This window comes from Sus scrofa, chromosome 16, assembly GCF_054392235.1.
Source record: "Sus scrofa isolate SSC_HxYL_T2T_F1_AM1 chromosome 16, Sscrofa_HxYL_maternal_Yorkshire_Landrace_v2.0, whole genome shotgun sequence".
NCBI lineage: Eukaryota > Metazoa > Chordata > Mammalia > Artiodactyla > Suidae > Sus > Sus scrofa.
Window position 1 is genome coordinate 39,367,336 of NC_139398.1, and position 20,693 is coordinate 39,388,028.

General features: G+C 37.3%; 1 protein-coding gene across 16 annotated transcripts in view; it reads left to right on the forward strand.

The window, feature by feature from the left end:
- The window catches only part of GHR (growth hormone receptor), a 296,034-nt gene extending 280,141 nt beyond the window's left edge, over positions 1 to 15,893 (forward strand). For 15 of the 16 annotated variants that reach the window (XM_021076571.2, XM_013990637.3, XM_085001599.1 and 12 more), the window contains 2 exons: positions 12,599 to 12,668; positions 12,966 to 15,893. In XM_021076571.2, coding sequence (XP_020932230.1) covers positions 12,599 to 12,668; positions 12,966 to 13,937 — 1,042 coding nt within the window. In that variant the 3' untranslated portion in view covers positions 13,938 to 15,893. 16 annotated transcript variants of the gene reach the window in all.
- The last annotated feature ends 4,800 nt before the right edge of the window (positions 15,894 to 20,693 follow it).

Genomic DNA, 20,693 nt, shown 5'->3' on the forward strand with positions numbered 1-20,693 from the left:
ATATGTCGCAGACATGGCTTGGATCCTGTGTTGCTGTGGCTAGGCCGGCAGCTGCAGGTCCAATTGGACCCCTAGCCTGGGAACCTCCATATGCCATGCGTGCATCCCTAAAAAGACAAAAAAAAAAGAAAAAACAAAAAACAAATATACAATACACGAAAAAGAAAAAGCAATCCAAATATAACACTAAAGGGAGTCATTAAATTACCAAAGAGAACAAAAGAAGAAGGGCAGAAAAAAAACCTACAAAAATAAATCCAAAACATTTAACAAATTGGCAATAAACATGTACATATTAATAAATTACCTTAAATGTAAATGGACTAAATGATAAAAGACACAGAATGGCTGAATGGATACAAAAATAAGACCTGTATATATGCTGTCTGTAAGACCCACATCAGACCTAGGTACACATCCAGACAGAAAGTGAGGGGATGGAAGAAGTTATTCCATGCAAATGGAAATCAGATGAAAGCAGGAGTAGCAATACTCCTATCAGACAAAATAGAATTAAAAGTAAAGACTGTTACAAGAGACAAAGAAGAACACTACATAATGTTTAAAGGATCAAGCCATGAAAAAGATATAACGATTGTAAATATATACACACCCTACAGAAGAGCACCTCAATATATAGGACCAATGCTAACAGCCATAAAAGGATAAACTGACAGTAACACAATAATAGGGGGGACTTTAATACCTCATTTACATCATTGGAGAGAGCATCCAAACAGAAAATGAATAAGGAAACACAGTCCTTAAAGGGCATTTTAGACCAGGTGGCCTTAATTCATATTTATAGAACATTCCATCTGAAAGCAGCAGAATACATGTTCTTCTCAAGGGCACATGGAACATTCTCCAGGATAGATCACATGCTGGGCCACAAAGCAAGTAAATTTAAGAAAACTGAAAGCATATCAAGCATATTTCTGACCACAACACTATGAGATTAGAAACCAACTATGAGAAAGAAAAACTGTTAAAACACACACACACAAACACACACAAAACCTGGAGGCTAAACAATATGTTACTAAATAACCAATGTATCACTGAGGAAATCAAAGAAGAAAATTTTAAAAAACACCTAGTGAGAAGGATTAAGATAGCAGAGGAGTAAGAAGTGGCATTTGCCTACTCCCACAAACCCATCAAAAAAAAAAAAATCTACATGTATGACAATTCACACAGAACATTTACTGAACACTGGCAGAAGACCTTAAACCTCCAAAAAGGGCAAAAAATCCTCCACATAACTGGGTAGAACAAAAGGGAAAAAGAGAAAAAAAAAAAAAAAAAAAGGAAGCAGGATGGGACTAGCACTTCTGAGGGGGAGCTGTTAAAGAGCAAAGGAACCCATACCCTGGAAAGCCACCTAAGCAACAGATCAGCCACAATAGAGGACCTCAAAGTTGGGAAAAAAAGCTCAGCAGCTGGACTGAGGAAGGCAAAGGAGAGTGAGAGCCGTGGTTCAGATCATCTGTACCACCACCCCCAGACATACAGCTTGAGATGCTTAGGTGGGGGCTGGGAGCTGAGACTCAGGTTCCAGAGGTCAGTTCCAGAGATAGGACTAGGACTGTGTGGAGACTGCCTGAGGGGCTAGGGAGTGGTACGCCATGGAGTGGGGAGCCAAGTGCCACTGCTGAGGAACATGGGAGGAGGTCTGGGCCTGTAGGAGAAGCAAGGCACCCTTGTTGGGGAGGAGAGAAGAGGAGGGGCAGACTGCCATAAGAGTATCTTTCCCTGCACATGTGCAGATTCTCAGCAGAGCACCTCTGGCACAGGCTACAGGTGGCAAGTCACCACCTCTGTGGGCTATGGGTGGCCAGGTACTCTTGCATGGGCTAAGGGAGGCAGGGGGCTAAGTGCAATGTAGCACCTCTTGTGTGATCTACAGGAGGTGGGAACAAACCATAGCAGTCATCTCAGACACCAAAGGTGGGCAAGGCCCACCACCACTAGGGGTCTGTGAACAGGCACCACCTGTGGCCCAAGGCACCTCAGAGGTCAGCAAAGACCCAACACCAACTGTTGCAACCCAACACCAACTGTTGTTCTTCTCACTCCCCTGGGAACACACTCACCTGCTGCTGCCACTGCAAAACACTCTGGGCACCACCTACACATGCCTGATCACTGTCACTTCCCAGGGCCCTTCAACTAGGAGCAGCCTCCTGCCACCTCCCAAGAGCCCAGCAACCAGGCACTAGCTACTAGCCCTGCCCATTCCCTCCATCTCCCTGGAAGCATACACAGCATCCTAGAAATAAAAAGTTAAGCTTTCACAAAATACCCAGGGGCACTCAAGCATATAAATAGCCATCTGAGAATACAGTAGTTGTTTTCCCTAAATTCATAGAATAAGAAAAATATAAGCAAAATGAAAAAGCTCAGGAACAATTCCCAGTTAAAAGAACAGGAGAATTCATCTGAAGCAGCAAATAATGAAATAGTGAAATAGACTTCTGCATTCTAACACACTGAGTTCAAAAACGAGATAGTGAAAATACAGAATTAAGAGTGAATATGAAGGAATTAAGAGTGAATATGAAGGAATTAAGAGCAGGTATGAAGAGTAATCTAGATTACTTTAGAAAAGAACTAGAAGATAAAAAGAAGAGCCAAGAAAAATTTAAAAATTCATTTACAGAGACACATGAGTTAGTGACTTGGAAGAAGGAATAATGGAAATCACCCAATCAGGACAGCAGACAGAAAACCAAATGAAAAAATGTGATAGCAATTTAAGACATCTATGGGATAATATAAAGTGGGCCCATCTACACATAATAGGGATTCCAGGAGGAGGAGAAAAAGAAAACGGGAATTGAAAATATTTGAAGATACTATGGCCGAAAACTTCCCAAATCTAAAGGAAACAGATATCAAGATACAGGAAGCACAGAGGGCCCCAAACAGGCCTACACCCAGACATATTATAATAAAAATGGCCAAAGTTAAAGAGAGGATTCTAAGGTCTGTAGGAGAAACACAAAGTGTTAATTATCCCCATGGGGCTATCAGCTAATTTCTCTACAGAAGCACTACAGGTCAGAAGAGAGTGGAAAGATATATGCAAAGTTCTAAAACGGAAAAATTTACAGCCTAGAATACTCTACCCAGCAAGAATATAATTTAAAGTAGAAGGAGAAATAAAGGTTTTCTCCAACAAACAAAAACTGAAAGAGTACATACAGCAGTACTAAACCCCTTATAAAAGAAATGTTAAAGGGCTCCTCTAAATAAAAAAGTACAAAGAAATAGGATAGAGGAAATCACAATTGGAAAGCAATCACTTAAATAAGCTAAGATACAGATCTAAAAGGGAAAAAAAAAAAACCTGTTGTAAAAGCAACAATCAACACAAGAACAGCAAAAGGACTTCAAAATCAAAATGTAGGTAAGGAAATTAAGAAAATCTAGACTTTTTTTTTTTTAAGATGTGTTTCAACCTATATGACTATCAGGCTGAAGCAACCAGATATAAGAACAGGTTAACATACTTGAAAAATAGGGCAATCACAATTCAAAACCGAACACTATCCACAAAAACTAAAAAGAGGACACAAGCATAAGATAAAAGGAAATCATCAAACCAAAATAATGAAAGGAACAAGGGAGAAACATAAAATCAACTAGAAAACAAGGTTTAAATGGCAATAAGTACATATTTATCAATAATTACCTTAAATGTCGACTGAATACTCCAATCAAAAGACACAGAGTGGTAGATTGGATAAAAAAGTAAGATCCTACAATATGCAGTCCACAAGAGACTCACATTAGGGCAAAGGATACATATAAATTTAAAAAAGGGATAGAAAAAAATATTTTATGTGAATGGGAAAGACAGAAAATCAGGAGTTGCAATATTCATATTGAGAAAATAGAATTTAAAAGAAAGGCCATAAAGAAAGACAAAGGACACTAATGATAAAAGGATTGATTCAAGAAGAGGATATTACAATCATCAATATAAATGCCCCTAATATAGGAGCACCCAAATACATACAACAAATACTAACACATAAAAGGAGAAACTGATATGAATACAATAATAGTAGCAGACTTTAATACTCCACTCACATTATTGGACAGACCCTCTAGACAGAAAATCAATAAGGCAACAAGAGATCCTAAATGACACAATAGAAAAGATAGACTTAATTGACATTTGCAGGAAATTATATCCAAAAAAATCAGAATACCACTATGGAAAACACTAGGGAACTACATTATAAAATTAAATATAGACCTGCCATATGATCCATCAATCCCACTCTTGGGCATATATCCATACAGAACTTTCCTTGAAAAAAAAAAAAAAACATGCACCCATATGTTCACTGCAGCACTATTCACAATAGCCAAGACATGGAAACAACCTAAATGTCCATCAACAGGTGAATGGATTAAGAAAATGTGGTATATATGCACGATGGAATACTACTTGGCCATAAAAAGAACTAAATAATGCCATTTGCAGCAACATAGATGGAACTACAGACTCTCATACCAAGTGAAGTAAGTCAGGAAAGAGGACGACAAATGCCATATGATATCACTTATATCTGGAATCTAATATACAGTACAAATGAACCTTTCCACAGAAAAGAAACTCATGAACTGGGAGAACAGACTTGTGGTTGCCAAGGGGAAGGGGGAGGGAGTGGGATGGACTAGGAGTCTGTGGTTAATAGATGCAAACTATTGCATTTGGAATAGCTAAGCCATGAGATCCTGCTGTATAGCACAGTGAATGATAAATATCTAGTCACTTATAATGGAACGTGATGTGAGAAAAAAAATGTATCTGTGACTGGGTCACTTTGCTATACAGTAGAAATTGACAGAACACTGTTGTTAACCAGCTATAATGGAAAAAATAAAAATCATTAATAAAAAAATAAATGAAAAAGAAATCTCAAAGGGATACTGCAGAATACAAAAAAAAAGAGAGAGAATACTATGAACAATTATATGCCAACAAATTTGACAACCTAGAAGAAAGAGACAACTTTCTAGAGACTTACAGCCTTCCAAAACTGAGTCAAGAAGAAATAGAGCAGCTGAACAGACCAATCACTAGAAATGAAATTGAATATGTAATAAAAATACTCCCTACAAAAAAAAAAAAAAAAAAAAAAAAAAGTCCAGGACCAGATGGCTTCACAGGCAAATTCTACCAAACTTACAAAGCAGAATTTATACCCATCCTTAAACTTTTCCAAAAGGTAGAAGAAGAAGGAACACTCCCAAAGACATTCTATGAAGCCACCATCACCCTAATACCAAAAAACAAAGATACTACTACCATAAAAGAAAATTATAGGCCATTATTTTTGATGATTATAGATACAAAAATTCTCAACAAAATTTTATCAAACCGAATCCAACAACATATACAAAAGATCATACACCACAACCAAGTGGGATTCACCCCAAGTTCACAAGGATGGTTCAACATATGCAAATCAATGTCATATACCACATTAAGAAAAGTCAAAAGCCACATGATCTCTCAATAGATGCAGGAAAAGCATTTGACCAAGACCAATAACCATTCATGATAAAAACTCTTACCAAAGTGGGTATAGAGGAACATACCTTAACCTAATCAAAGCCATTTATGACAAACCCATAGCCAATTTAATACTCAATGGAGAAAAGCTGAAAGCCTTCCCACTAAACTCTGGAATAGGACAAGGATGCCCACTCATACCACTTTTATTCAACATGGTATTGGAAGTCCTAGCCACAGCAATCCGATAAACAAAAAAATAAAAGTATCAAAATTGAAAGAGAAGAGGCAAAATTGTCATTTTATGCAGATGACATGATACTATATATAGAAAACCACACAAAAACAAACTGTTCAATGAATTTAGGAAAGTAGCAGAACACAAGATTAACCTTCAGAAATCTGTTGCAATTCTATTGCCTAACAATGAATTATTAGAAAAGGAATATAAAATACAATACCTTTTTTTTTTTGTCTTTTTGTTGTTGTTGTTGTTGTTGCTATTTCTTGGGCCACTCCCGCGACATATGGAGGTTCCCAGGCTAGGGGTTGAATCGGAGCTGTAGCCACCAGCCTACGCCAGAGCCACATCAACGCGGGATCCGAGCCGTGTCTGCAACCTACACCACAGCTCACAGCAACGCCAGATCGTTAACCCACTGAGCAAGGGGCAGGGACCGAACCCGCAACCTCATGGTTCCTAGTAGGATTCGTTAACCACTGCGCCATGACGGGAACTCCACAATACCTTTTAAAATTGAACCCCCAAAGAATTAAATGCCTAGAAATAAACCTGACCAAGGAGGTGAAAGACTTATATGCTGAGAATTAATATTGTTAAAATGGCCATACTACCCAAAGCAATCTACAGATTCAATGCAATCCCTATCAAACTACCTGTGACATTTTTCACAGAGCTAGAACAATCCAAAAATTTATATGGAACCATAAAAGACCCAGAATTGTCAAAGCAATCCTGAGGAACAAAACACAAGAAAGAGCCATAACTCTTCCAGACTTCAAACAATATTACAAAGCTATAGTAATCAAGACAGTGTGGTACTGGTACCAAAACAGACATACAGACCAATGGAACAGAATAGAAGAACTCAGAAATAAACCAGACAACTATGGTCAATTAATCTTCAACAAAGGAGGCAAGAATATAAAATGGGAAAAAGACAGTATTTTCAGCAAATGGTGCTGGGAAAACTGGACAGCTGCATCCAGCTCTAAATCAAGGAAACTAAAACACTCCCTCATACCATACACAAAAATAAACTCAAAATAGCTTAAAGACTTAAACATAAGACAAGACACCACAAAACTGCTAGAAGAGAACATAGGCAAAACATTCTCTGACATCAACCTTACAAATGTTTTCTTAGGTCAGTCTCCCAAGGCAGCAGAAATAAAAACAAAAACCAATGGGACCTAATCAAGCTTACAAGCTTTTCCATAGCAAAGGAAGTCATAAAAAAAAAGACAACCTATGGAATGGGAGAATATAATTTCAAATGATGCAACTGATAAGGGCCTAATCTCTAAAATACACAAACTTATACAACTCAACAGAAAAAAAAAAAGTACACACACAACAACCCAATTGAATAATGGGCAGAAAACCTGAATAGACATTTCTCCAAAGAAAACACATGGATGGCCAACAAGCACATGAAAAAATACTCAACATCACTAATTATTAGAGAAATGCAAATAAAAACTACAATGAGGTACCACCTCACACCTGTCAGAATGGCCATCATTAACAAGTCAACAAATAACAAATGCTGGAGAGGGTGTGGAAAAAAAGGTACCCTCCTCCAATGTTGGTTACAGTATAAATTGGTACAATCACTATGGAAAACAGTATGAGGGTACCTCAGGAAACTAAATATAGAATTACCATATGACCCAGCAATCCCACTCCTGGGCATATACCCAGACAAATCTTTCATTCAAAAAGATACATGCACCCGTATGTTCATTCCATAACTGTTCACAACAGCCAAGACATGGAACCAACTTAAATGTCCATCAACAGATGAATGGATTAAGATAATATGGTATATATACGTATTGAAATACTACTCAGCCCTAAAAAAAGAATAAAATAATCCCATTTGCAGCAACATGGATGGAACTAGACTCTCCTACTAAGTGAAGTAAGTCAGAAAGAGAAAGACAAATACCATTTGTCATTTATATCTGCAGTCTAATAAATGGTACAAATGAACCTATCTATAGAAAAGTAACAAACTCGTGGACTTAGAGAACAAACTTGTGGTTTTCAAGGGGAAGGGAGTGGGATGGACCGGGAGTCTGGGGGTTAGTAGATGCAAAGTATTGCATTTGGAGTGGATAAGCAATGAGCTCCTGCTGTATAGCACAGGGAATTACATCTAGTCACTTCTGATGGAACATGTTGGAGGGTAATCTGAGAAAAAGAATATTATATATATGATAATATATATAATATTCATTCATATATATATGACTGGGTCACTTTGCTGTACAGCAGAAATTGACATGACATTGTCAATCAACTATAATAGAAAAAATAAAAATCTCATTAAAAAAAAAAAAACTAGAGACAAATGACAATGAAAACATTATCCAAAACCTATAGGACATAGCAAAAGCAGTTATAAGAGGAAAGTTTATAGTTACTCAATCTTACCTAGGAAATAATAAAAATCTCAGATAACCTAACCTTATACCTAAAGCAACTAGAGGAAAAAGTATAAACAAAACCCAAAGTTAGAAGAAGGAAAAGTCATAATGATCAGAGCAGAAATAAATGAACTAGAGACCAAGAAAACAGTGAAAAGATGAATTAAACTAAAAGCTGGTTCTTTGAAAAAATAAACAAAATTGATAAACCTTTAGACAGACTCATCAAGAAAAAAAGGGAGAGGGTTCAAATAAATAAAATCAGAAATTAAAAAGTGGTCATAACTGAAACCATAGAATACAGAGGAGCAGAAGAGACTACTACTTGCAACTATTTGCCAATAAAATGGATAACCTAGTAGAAATAAACACAGTCTTAGAAAGGTACAACCCTTGCAAGACTAAACCAGGAAGAAATAGGAAAAAGGAAAAGAACAATAACAAGTACTGAAATTGAAACTGTGATTCAACTTCCAACAAAAGCGTAGGAGCAGATGGATTTACAGGTGAATTCTGCCAAGCATTTAGAAAAGAGTTAATACCTGTTCTTCTGAAACTATTCCAAAAAATCGCAGAAGGAAACTCTAAACTCATTCTATGAAGCCACCATTACCTTGAAACCAAAACCAGACAAAGATACTATGAAATAAAGACAATTAAGGCTAATTATCACTGATGAACATATTCACAAAAATCCTCAACAAAATAATATCAAACCAAATCCAACAATATATTAAAAGGATCATACACTAAGATAAAAGGGAGATTTATCCCAGGAATGGAGGGATATTTCAATATCTGCAAATCAATCAGTGTGATACACCACATTAACAAATTGAATACAAACCACATGATCATCTCAGTAGATGCAGAAAAAGCTTTTGAAAAAATTCACCACCCATTTATGATAAATATGCCCCAGAAAGTGATCATGGAGGGAACCTACCTCAACATAACAAAGGCCATATGACAAACCCACAGCTAATATCATTCTCAACGGTGAAAAACTGAAAGAATTTCCACTAAGATTAGGAACATGACAAGGATGTTCACTCATCGCTTTTATTCAAAACAGTTTTGAAAGTCAGAGAAATAAAAAAGGAATTCAAGTTGGAACTATTGCTCTTTGCAGATGACATGGTACTATACATAGAAGATCATAAAGATATTACCAGAAAACTATTGAAGCTTATCAATAAATGTGGTAAAGTTGCAGGATACAAAATTGATATACAGAAATCTCTTGCATTCCTATACATAACAACAAAAGATCAGAGAGAGACATTAAACAATCCTGTTCACCATTACATCAAAAACAGTAAAATACCTAGGAATAAACCTACCTAAGGAAGCAAAAGACTTGTACTTTGAAAACTATAAGATGCTGTTTAAAGAAATAGTAGCACAAACAGATGGAAGGCTATTCCATGTTCATAGATTGGAAGAACCAATGTTGTCAAAATGACTATAATACACAAGGCAATCTGCAGATTCAACACAATCCCTATCAAATTACCAATGGCATTTTTATAGAACTAGAAAAAAAATTTTAATTAGTATGAAAATGAAAAAGATCCCAAATATGCAAAGCAATCCTGAAAAAGAAAAACACAGAGTTGGAATTAGGCTCCCAGAATTCAGACTCTACTACAAAGCTACAATCATCAAAACAGAAACAGAAATACTGATCAGTGGAACAGGATAAAAAAACCCAAAAATAAATTCATGTAGCTATGGTTAATGAATCTATGACAAAGTAGACAAGAACATACAATGGAGAAAAGACAGCCTCTTCAGTAAATGGTATTAAGAAAACTGGACAGCTACATATAAAAGAATGAACATTCTCTAACACCATATACAAAAATAAACAAAATGTTAAAAAGAACTAAATGTAAAATAAGATACTATAAAACTCTTAAGAGAAAAATGAAGAGAGAACATTCTTTCCCATAAATTGTAGCAATACCTTTTTGGATCCACCTCCTAGAGTAATGAAAATAAAAACAAAAATAAATGGGAACTAATTAAACTTAAAACCTTTGTCCAGTAAAGAAGACCATTAAAAAAAAAACAATCCACAGAATGGGAGAAAATATTTGCAAATGAAGCAACTGACAAGGGATAAAGCTTCAAAATACAAAACAGCTTTTGAAGTTCATATCAAAAAGACAACCCAATCAAAAACTAGGCAGATCCTAATAGACATTTTTTCAAAGAAGACCTACAGATGGCCAAAAAGCACATGAAAAGGTGCTCAACATCACTAATTATTAGAGAAATGCAAATCAAAACGACTGTGAGGTATCACCTCACACCAGTCTGAATGTCCATCATCAAAAAGCCTACAAATAGGAGTTCCCATTGTGGCTCAGCAGGTGAATAACCTGATGAGTATCCATGAGGATGCAGGTCCTATCCCTGGCCTCACTCAATAGGTTAAAGATCTGGTGTTGCTGCAAGCTGCAGCATAGGTTGCAGATGTGGCTCAGATCTAGCATTGCTGTGGCTGTGGTATAGGCTCCAGCTGTAGCTCCAATTCAGCCCCTAGTCTGGGAACTTCCATATGCTGCAGGTGCAGCCCTAAAAAGAAAAAAAAAAAAAGGTCTGTAAACAATAAATGCTGGAGATGATGTGGGGAAAAGGGAACATTTCTACACTGTTAGTAGGCATGTAAATTGGTAAAACCATTATGGAGAATAGCATGGAGTTTCCTTAAACTAAAAATAGAACTACCATATGATCCAGCAGTCACACTCCTGGTCATATACCCAGACAAAACTATAATTTGAAAAAACACGTGCATCCCTATGTTCATTGCAGCACTATTTACAATAGCCAAGACATGGAGGCAACCTAAATGCTCATTGACCAATGAATGGATAAAGAAAATGTGGTAATATACACAAGAAATATTACTCAGCCATAAAAAAGAACAAAATAATGCCATTTGCAGCAACAGGGATCAACCTAGAGATTATCACACTAAGTCAAGTAAGTCAGACAAAAAAAGACAAATATATGATGTCACATGTATGTGGAATCTTAAAAAAAATGATACAAAGGAAGTTATTTACAAAACGGAACAGACTCACAGCCTTGGAAAACAAATTAATGCCTACCAAAGGGGAAAGGTAGGGGGAAGGATAAATTGAGAGTTTAGGATTGACATATGCACACTACTATATAAAAAAATAGGTAACCAACAAGGGCCTACTGTATAGCACAGAGAACGCTACTCAATGTTCTGTAATAACCTATATGGGAAAAGAATCTGAATAAGAATGGGTATATGTATATATGTACAACTGAATCACTTTGCCGTATACCCCTGAAACTAACATCATTGTACATCAACTATATGCCAATATAAAAATTAAATTCAAAACATTATAAAAATAAAAGGAGCACCCTCAAAAAAAACTCAACTTATAAAATGGAATGTGGCTTATTCCTTGGGTTAGGTAGAAAGGTAATGAAAATGTTCAGAGAATGGGTTCCCTATTGAATAGAACAAACTGCTCATTTACTCCAAGTAGATTATCAGCTGATACTCAAAAACCAGGTTGGAATGAGAAACTCTGAGCTTTATTCCAGAGCCATAATGTTGATTTTAAAACATAAACTCTAGTTACACTATTAAATAGATAAATGATTTACTTAAATTCAAGAAATTTTTATTGAGCACCTTCTCTGTGCCAGAAATTATTCTAAGTGCTAAGGATATAATTAGGCACAATACAGGCAGCTTAGACATTGAAACGAATGATAGTCAAAAAGTAATTTATGTATTTGGAACAGAAAATGTAAGTGCATCATACATAGAATTATATATATAAATTCATACCGAGCAGAGATAGTTCAAATTAAGTCTGTCCCAACTAAAATGAACCGTGCAGTGACACCCTGGTTAATGAGACTGTCCTAGATAATTTTATAATTCATGTGAGCTGTGTGGTATGTATTTTCCCAGCTCATTCTTTTTTGAAGGTGCAGATAATGGTGGCTCTACATGAATTGGCTTGTTTGCCTTCCCTTCTTCCATAAATTATAGGTGAGATGTATATTAAAATTCCCTTAAAACTGCCACGGAATTAAATTCCTCACTCCCAATACTAAGACTAGCTGTCAATAAAAGACATTAATGAAAAACTGTTATAGGAAAACCACATTTTACTTAAACTGACTTCAGATAAGGACTTTATTTTTGTTCTTTTTTTCCTTCTATATTTTGCCCTGTCATTTATTACTTAATGCTATTCTTCTCTTTTTCATATTACACTTATATAAAGTACCAGAATATTTGGATTAATAGTACTGTTAATGTTCTATTTCTGTCTTTTGACATAAGAGGATGTATAATTTATGTCAAAACAAAATTTCCTTTTCAAGGATTAAGATGCTGATTCTACCCCCAGTTCCAGTTCCAAAGATCAAGGGAATTGATCCAGATCTCCTCAAGGTAATTAATAAATTAAGTTATATGTAACACTAATTCAGTGCTACCTGAAGAACAATGTCTTCTGTTGAGAGCTTTTGCAAGCTACATGTATAATGTTTTATTTTTTTGTCTTCCTTCTGGAGAAAGGAAATTTTAATATTACATCTCAACATTATGAAAATGTCTTACATAGTTAAAAGTTCTTCATTAATGTATTTGTTATATGGTTTTATTACTGATTAGTCTCTGAATGTTACTTGTTAAATCACTTAATTGTTGTGAGGTTCTTTTCATATATCTTCATTTTCTGTTTCCTAGGAAGGAAAATTAGAAGAGGTGAACACAATCTTAGCCATTCATGACAACTATAAACACGAATTCTACAGTGATGACTCTTGGGTTGAATTTATTGAGCTCGATATTGATGACCCTGATGAAAAGACTGAAGGCTCAGACACAGACAGACTTCTAAATAATGACCATGAAAAATCACTTACTATCCTTGGGGCAAAGGATGACGACTCCGGACGTACCAGCTGTTACGAACCTGACATCCTGGAGACAGATTTCAATGCCAATGACGTGTGTGATGGTACCTCAGAGGTAGCTCAGCCACAAAGGTTAAAAGGGGAAGCAGATCTCTTGTGCCTTGACCAGAAGAATCAAAATAACTCACCTTCTAATGATGCTGCCCCTGCTACCCAGCAGCCCAGTGTTATCCTAGCAGAGGAAAACAAACCAAGACCACTTATTATCAGTGGAACTGACTCAACTCATCAAACTGCCCATACACAGCTCAGCAACCCAAGTTCACTGGCAAACATCGACTTTTATGCCCAGGTAAGCGACATTACACCAGCAGGGAGTGTGGTCCTTTCCCCGGGCCAAAAGAATAAGGCAGGGATCTCCCAGTGTGACATGCACCTAGAAGTGGTCTCACCCTGCCCAGCAAACTTCATCATGGACAACGCCTACTTCTGCGAGGCAGATGCCAAAAAGTGCATCGCTATGGCCCCCCACGTCGAGGTTGAATCACGTGTAGCGCCAAGCTTTAACCAGGAAGACATTTACATCACCACAGAAAGCCTTACCACTACTGCTGGCAGGTCTGGGACAGCAGAATGTGCTCCAAGTTCTGAGATGCCTGTCCCAGACTATACCTCCATTCATATAGTACAGTCTCCACAGGGCCTCGTACTCAATGCCACAGCCCTGCCCTTGCCTGACAAAGAGTTTCTCTCATCGTGTGGCTATGTGAGCACAGACCAACTGAACAAAATCATGCCGTAGCTTTTCTTCAATTTTCCATGAGCTACCTGTTTAATGGCAAAGGGTTGGCTGGGGCCTGAATGCTTAAACCAAAACAATGTTTAAACCTTTTGCGGGGGTGGGGGTGGGGGTTCAGGGTAAGGGATAAATGCCTTTTTCTGAAATGTTAAAATACGGTATTAAAAAAAGAAGAATCCTTAATCAGATAGATATTCCTATTGTGAATTGTAAATATTTTTAAGAATTGTCTCAAAGACCGTGTAGTGGCAGTGAATGTCTTGTTATTGTGGGTGTTAATTTTGTGCTACTAAGCATTGAATGGCTATGTTTTTAATGTATAGTAAATCATGCTTTTTGAAAAAGCAAAAAATCAGGTGGCTTTTGCAGTTCAGGAAGATTGAATGCACATCATAGCACAGGCTAATTTTTTTAATAATTGGGAACTAAAATCATAGGTAAGAAAATAGTTTGGATATGTAAAACATTTATTTTGACATAAAATGGATAAAGATATTTTTAATAACTTACACTTTAGGCATGGCTATTTTCTATTACACTACACACTGTGTCCTGTAGTTAATGCGGGCTCATCTAAAGAATGTAGAACTGCCATCTAAAGCTGGTTTAATGCTTTGGTCAATGCACCTGAAGAAAAACAAGTTAGTTTTTTACAAGGCCCTTTTTATACCTCCTAAAACTCTTTAAATGATTCTAAAATGATTGTAGTTACCTACAGTATTGGAATGTACTCATCTGAATTTTTAAACAAATATTTGCACAGGTCAACTTACCATGACCCCAACTCTCAAAAAAAAAAAAAAAAAAAAAAAACCTTTTCTTAACCAACTTTGTTTTGTGTCAGATCGCTACATACTAAGTAGAACTCATAGCTGGTTCATATTGACCAGGGTGCTTAATCACTGCTGGTGGACAGGGAGTAAGTTTCTTAGTGCACACATATCACAAGCCTTAGAACCTCGGCCGCAGTGTCTCTTATTTCATATTTACCTAAGAAAGGAATAGGTATAAGAAGCATTTTGTAAGTTGAAGCAGGTTGAAATGAAGTTAACCAGATCATGGGATGAAACGTTTTGAGAAAAAAGGTTTTTGTTTCAAAGCCTGTAGCCAGACACATACTCATTATTAATGGGAACGAGAAACAGAAGAAGCAAAATCCCCATAGGTAACTCAAAAGTTTACTTAAACCCATACTAGAAACTTACTTACCGTTTTATGGGATTTATTTAAAGTAGTGAAAGAGGTCTCATTATTTATTTCCCCTCTGAGTGGACTGGCCTCAAAGCAGGTATTTGAAAGAAAAAGAAGGGCCCAAGTAATTTATAAATTTTTACCCAATCCCTTAATAACCTAAACATTTCTAGGAGCCTTGGATTGCTCCCCAAAAGGTCTGTCAAAAGGAGATGACTCATTGTCACTGAAGAATGCTCCTCACTTTATTTTTTTAAAGGTTAAAGAAACTTTAAAGTTAACTTTAACTTAAATAGTATTTGCCATTTAGCTCAGACCATTTTAGGAAATAAGCTTCATGGCTGGTAATTTTAAATTCTGTCTTTCTTGCAGGAAGGATGGTGAAAAGCTAGAATTGGGTGTTTAAAGTTCAACATGTTACTTTGTAATAGATGTTTAGTAGATTTTCTGCTACCTTGCTGCTATGGTTTTCTCTTAAGAGCTACATAATTTAGTTTCATAGACAATTTCATCAGTGTAGAACCTAATTCAACTTAAAACTGTGTGTTTGGGAAAACTCTCTTACTATTTCACAATAGGCTGACAACATTTCTATAGCCAAAAATAGCTAAATACCTCAATCAGTCTCCGAATGTCATTTTGGTACTTTGCTGGCCACACAAGCCATTATTCACTAGTATGACTAGTTGTGTCCTGCAGTTTATATTTAACTTTCTTTATGTCTGTGGATTTTTTTCCTTCAAAGTTTAATAAATTTATTTTCTTGGATGCGTGATGGTGTGCTTCTGTTGTCAAACACCCACAGGAAAAGCATTCCAAAGCCAGATCACATACTGAGTTCTCCTTGAAACAGGAGTTTAGCACAGTTGGTTTAAACACAGTGGCAATGGGTGTGGAGATTTTTGCTCTGTGCTATAACATAGAGGCAGGGGAGGCAGCTCCTTACCTCTTTTTGAGGAAAAAAGGATCCCGTTTCAAAAATATCCTGCTGGCTTGTCTGGACTCTTAGAGCTGTTATTTTGGATGCATCACACCTTGCATGGTGTGTGTGTGTGTGTGGGGAGAGCATGTTGCCTAGAAGGAGGGGCAATCAGCTCTCCCTCTACCATTCACACATTAGAACAAGTCAGTTTGTCAGACTAGTTCCTTGTCATCATAGGAAGCCAATAAGTCAGGGCTGGGGAGTTCCTATTGTGGCTCGGTGGGTTAAGAAGCTGACATAATGTCCGAGAGGATGCAGGTTTGATCCCTGGCCTTGCTCAGTGGGATAATGATCTGGTGTTGCCGCAAGCTGCAGCATAAGGTCACAGATGCAGCTCAGATCCAATTTTGCTGCGATGTAGGGCAGCAACTGCAGCTCCAATTTGACCCCTAAGCTGGGAACGTCCATATACCACAGATGCGACCATAAAAAGAGAAAAATAGGGCTAGGAAGGAGGCAGGTTAGGTATGTTGTGTAGGAGCCTGAGAGCATTAAAGCTGTGAAGCAGAGATTCTTCCACAGGAGGCTCCAGTTGGGGGGAATTAGTCCATGGCAGGCTCTTGTGCAGCCACTGGGTCCTAAGAAGTGGGTGTCTGCTATAGCATTGAGAAACCCAGTGACCATTTATTGCTTCAGCCAATGCAGGTAAAAAAAATTTCCCACCTGCTGCCTTCTGCTCTTTGAGCAGACATTACTTGAAGTGCCATAGGTGAAGCCTCAGAGTTTCCGACTCCTTACTTGGAAATAAAGTTTGGGAAATCATGCCTCTTTTGTCCCTAAGATACTGCCTTAACATTTACAAAATAAAAGGTCACCATTTTAAGCACCAGATATTTTTTAACATCTGCAACACGGGACTCAGCCTTATGAGAAGACAGTTTATTGTTCATATGGGATGCTTCAGGGATCAGGAGTGAAGGGAGCAGAAGGTCTCTTCCAAAGATTGAAAGAGAACTATCCTATTTCAGAAAATTAATGCCATGTTGGAGTTGGCTAACATGTGTTCCTGTGCTTAAAATTCTTAATGGTTCTATCAAAACATACCAACACTGAAATCTAGTCAGGGGTTATTTTCATGTTTCCATAGTTTTACAACAAAATACTAAATGTCCTTGCTTGTTCCCTGTTTAGGGTAAGAAATGGGAAAAATGAAATTAATTGAATCCAAATTCTATTTGAAATCCAAGATAATTCATCATTTGCCTAATTTCCTTGCTAGCATAATATTTAAGGGCTATACATAAAAGACACAGCTTTTGAATAAGAATTTGAGCTTTGGTTAAGATCTGTTCCCTTGGAAATCAAAGACTATTATGTCAGGGAGTTCCCAATGTGGCACAATGGGATCAGTAACATCTCTGCAGCACCAGGACACAGGTTTGATCCCTGACCCTGTACGGTGGGTTAAAGGATCGGGCATTACCACACGTGTGGCTTAAGTCACAACTGTGGCTCAGATCTGACCCCTGGCCGAGGAGCTCCACATGCTATGGGGTGGCCAGAAAAGCAAAAAGAAAAATGTCAGGATAGAAAGTCCAAAAATAAACTCAAGCACCTATAATCAATTTATGACAAAGGAGGCAAGAATATACAGCGGAAGAAAGACTCTCTCTTCAATAAGTGGTACTGGGAAAACCGGACAGCTACATGTAAAAGAATGAAATTACAATATTCTCTAACACCATACACAAAAATTAGCTAAAAATGGATTAAAGACCTAAACATAAGGCCAGATACTCAACTCCTAGAGGAAAACACAGGCAGGACACTGACAAATTGCAGGAATATCTTATTTGATCTACCTCGTAGAATAATGACAAAAATAAATAAATGTTACCTAATTAAACGCAAAAGCCTTTGCATAGCAAAGGAAACCATTAAGTGAAAGACAACACACAGAATGGGAGAAAAATCTTTGCAAATGAAGCAACTGACAAGGGATGATTAATCTCTAAAGTACACAAACATCTCATGCAGGTTAAAATCAAAAAACAACCCAATCAAAAAAATGGGCAAGATCTAAGTAGACATTTCTCCAAAGACATATAGATGGCCAAAAAACACATGAAAAGATACTCAGCATCACTATTAGAGAAATACAAGTCAAAACTACAATGAGGTATCAGAACGGCCATCATCAAAAAATCTAAAAACAGGAGTTCCCTTTGTGGTTCAGTGGTTAATGAATGCAACTAGGATCCATGAGGATGAGGGTTCAATCCCTGGCCTCAGTAAGTGGGTTAAGAATCCCACATTGTTGGAGTTCCCATCGTGGCACAGTGGTTAACAAATCCGACTAGGAACCATGAGGTTGCGGGTTCGGTCCCCGCCCTTGCTCAGTGGGTTAACGATCAGGCGTTGCCGTGAGCTGTGATGTAGGTTGCAGACTCGGCTTGGATCCCACGTTGCTGTGGCTCCGGCATAGGCTGGAGGCTATAGCTCCGATTCGACCCCTAGCCTGGGAACCTCCATATGCTGCGGGAGTGGCCCAAGAAATAGCAAAAAGACAAAAAAAAAAAAAAAAAAAAAAAAGAAAGAATCCCACATTGCTATGGCTGTGGTGAAGGCCAGCAGCTGTAGCTCTGATTTGACCCCTAGCCTGGAACTTCCATATGCCATGGGTATGGCCCTAAAAAGACAAAAACATGTCTAAAAACAATAAATGCTGGAGAGAGTGTGGAAAAAAGGGAGCCCTTACACACCGTCGGTAGGAAAGTAAATTGATGCAACCACTATGACACATCAGTATGGATATTCCTTAAAAAGCTAAATATAGGTCTACCATATGAATCAGCAATCCAACTCCTGAGTATATAGCTAGAGAAAACCACCTGATTCCCTCCAGCCTTGAGTGATCATTCCTTCCTCTGAACCACTTTTAATAGTTTTTACCACACTCTAGTTTTTAGCTCACCTAACAACCTGCCAAGCATGTGTTTACCAACGTGTACTTTCAGGCCTAACTGTTCTCTGAAATTTTCTTGAGTAATTCTGCAGTGAAGTAAGTTTGTAAAAATGCTCCATACTGCACTTGCCTCTGGGAAAGCCAGAGTACAAACTAACATTTTAAAGCTTCTACCTACCATTAAAGAAATCTGTTAAATTTAACACATCATTTTCCAATTTATTTAACAATGGCAAATATAATAATGGCTACTCCACCATTATATCTATTAACTCTTGGAAAAAGCTGCTCTAAGAGTAACTAGCAAGGCTGGCACAAAAATAAATTTATAATAAAGTCAGGTGAATGTGAATCTGAGTGAAGCATATTTGAGTCTATAAAACTTATCAATGTAACTAAACAGTCAAAGGCACAGCAACTGCATGATTAAAATGGCTGCAGGAGTTCACATTGTGGCACAGCAGGTTAAGAACCCAACATAGTATTCAGGAGGCTGAGGGTTTGATCCCTGGCCTCCCTCAGTGAGTTAAGGATCCAGCATTGCTGCAAGCTGTGGCACAGGTCACAGATGTGGCTCAGATCCCACAGATGTGGCTCAGATCCCACACTGCTGGTATAGGCCAGCAGCTGCAGCTTCAGCTCTGATAAATCCCAGCCTTCACACCAAAAACAATGAACACAATCTATATGGGGATGCTATCACATAAAAACTCTATAAGACTATAGTAGATAACTGCTTCCACTAAATTTGTACAGTCAGAGAAACTAAAATGAAAAGGTGAAGGAACGACTCCAAATTTAAAGTGGAAAAATCCTCTGAAAAAATGAAATAGACTTCACTAGTCCACTAGACTCTGAGTTGAAAAAGGAGGTAATATAAATGCTAAAAGAATTAAGGAAGATTAACAATAGAAATGCAGATCACTGAGACAAGAAACCATAAATTATAAAGGTGAACCAATCAAAAATAAACAATTCAATTACCAAGATAAATACCAATCTAGAAGCAGTGAATAGCAGACTAAATGACACAGAAGGAAAAATAAGTGATTTGGAAGAAAAAATAATAAGTGCTTTGGAAGGGAAAAACTCATTCAGGACAGCAGAAAGAAAGCCAATTTTTAAAAAATGAAAGCAACATATAAGATCTATGAGATGATATAAAATGTGCCAAACTCTAAGTCTCAAAGGAGAAGCAAGAGAGAAGGGGATTGAATGTATATTTGAAAAAAAATTATACCTGAAAACTTTCCAAACCTAAAGAAGGAAACAGTGAGGTACAGGAAGAACAGAGGGCCCCAAACAGGAGGACTTCAGACCCACACCAACACATACAATTAAAATGGCAAACTGTAAGATAAAGAGGATCCTAAAGGAAGAAAGAGAAATAAAAGAGTCAGTTACAAGGGAACCCACATAAGACTATCAACTGACTTCTGTGCAGAAACTGTGCAGGCCAGAAGGGAGGGTCATGATATATTCAAAGTCCTGAAAGGAGAAAATCTACAACCTAGTATACTCTACCCAGCAAGATTAAAATTTAGACTAGAAGAAGAGATAAGAATTTCCCAGACAAGCAAAAGCCAAAAGAATTTGGCAATAATAAACTTGCCCTAAAAGAAATATTAAAGGGTCTTCTCTAAATAAGAAGGCAGCAAGAATCTATAAGAAAGGGAAAATC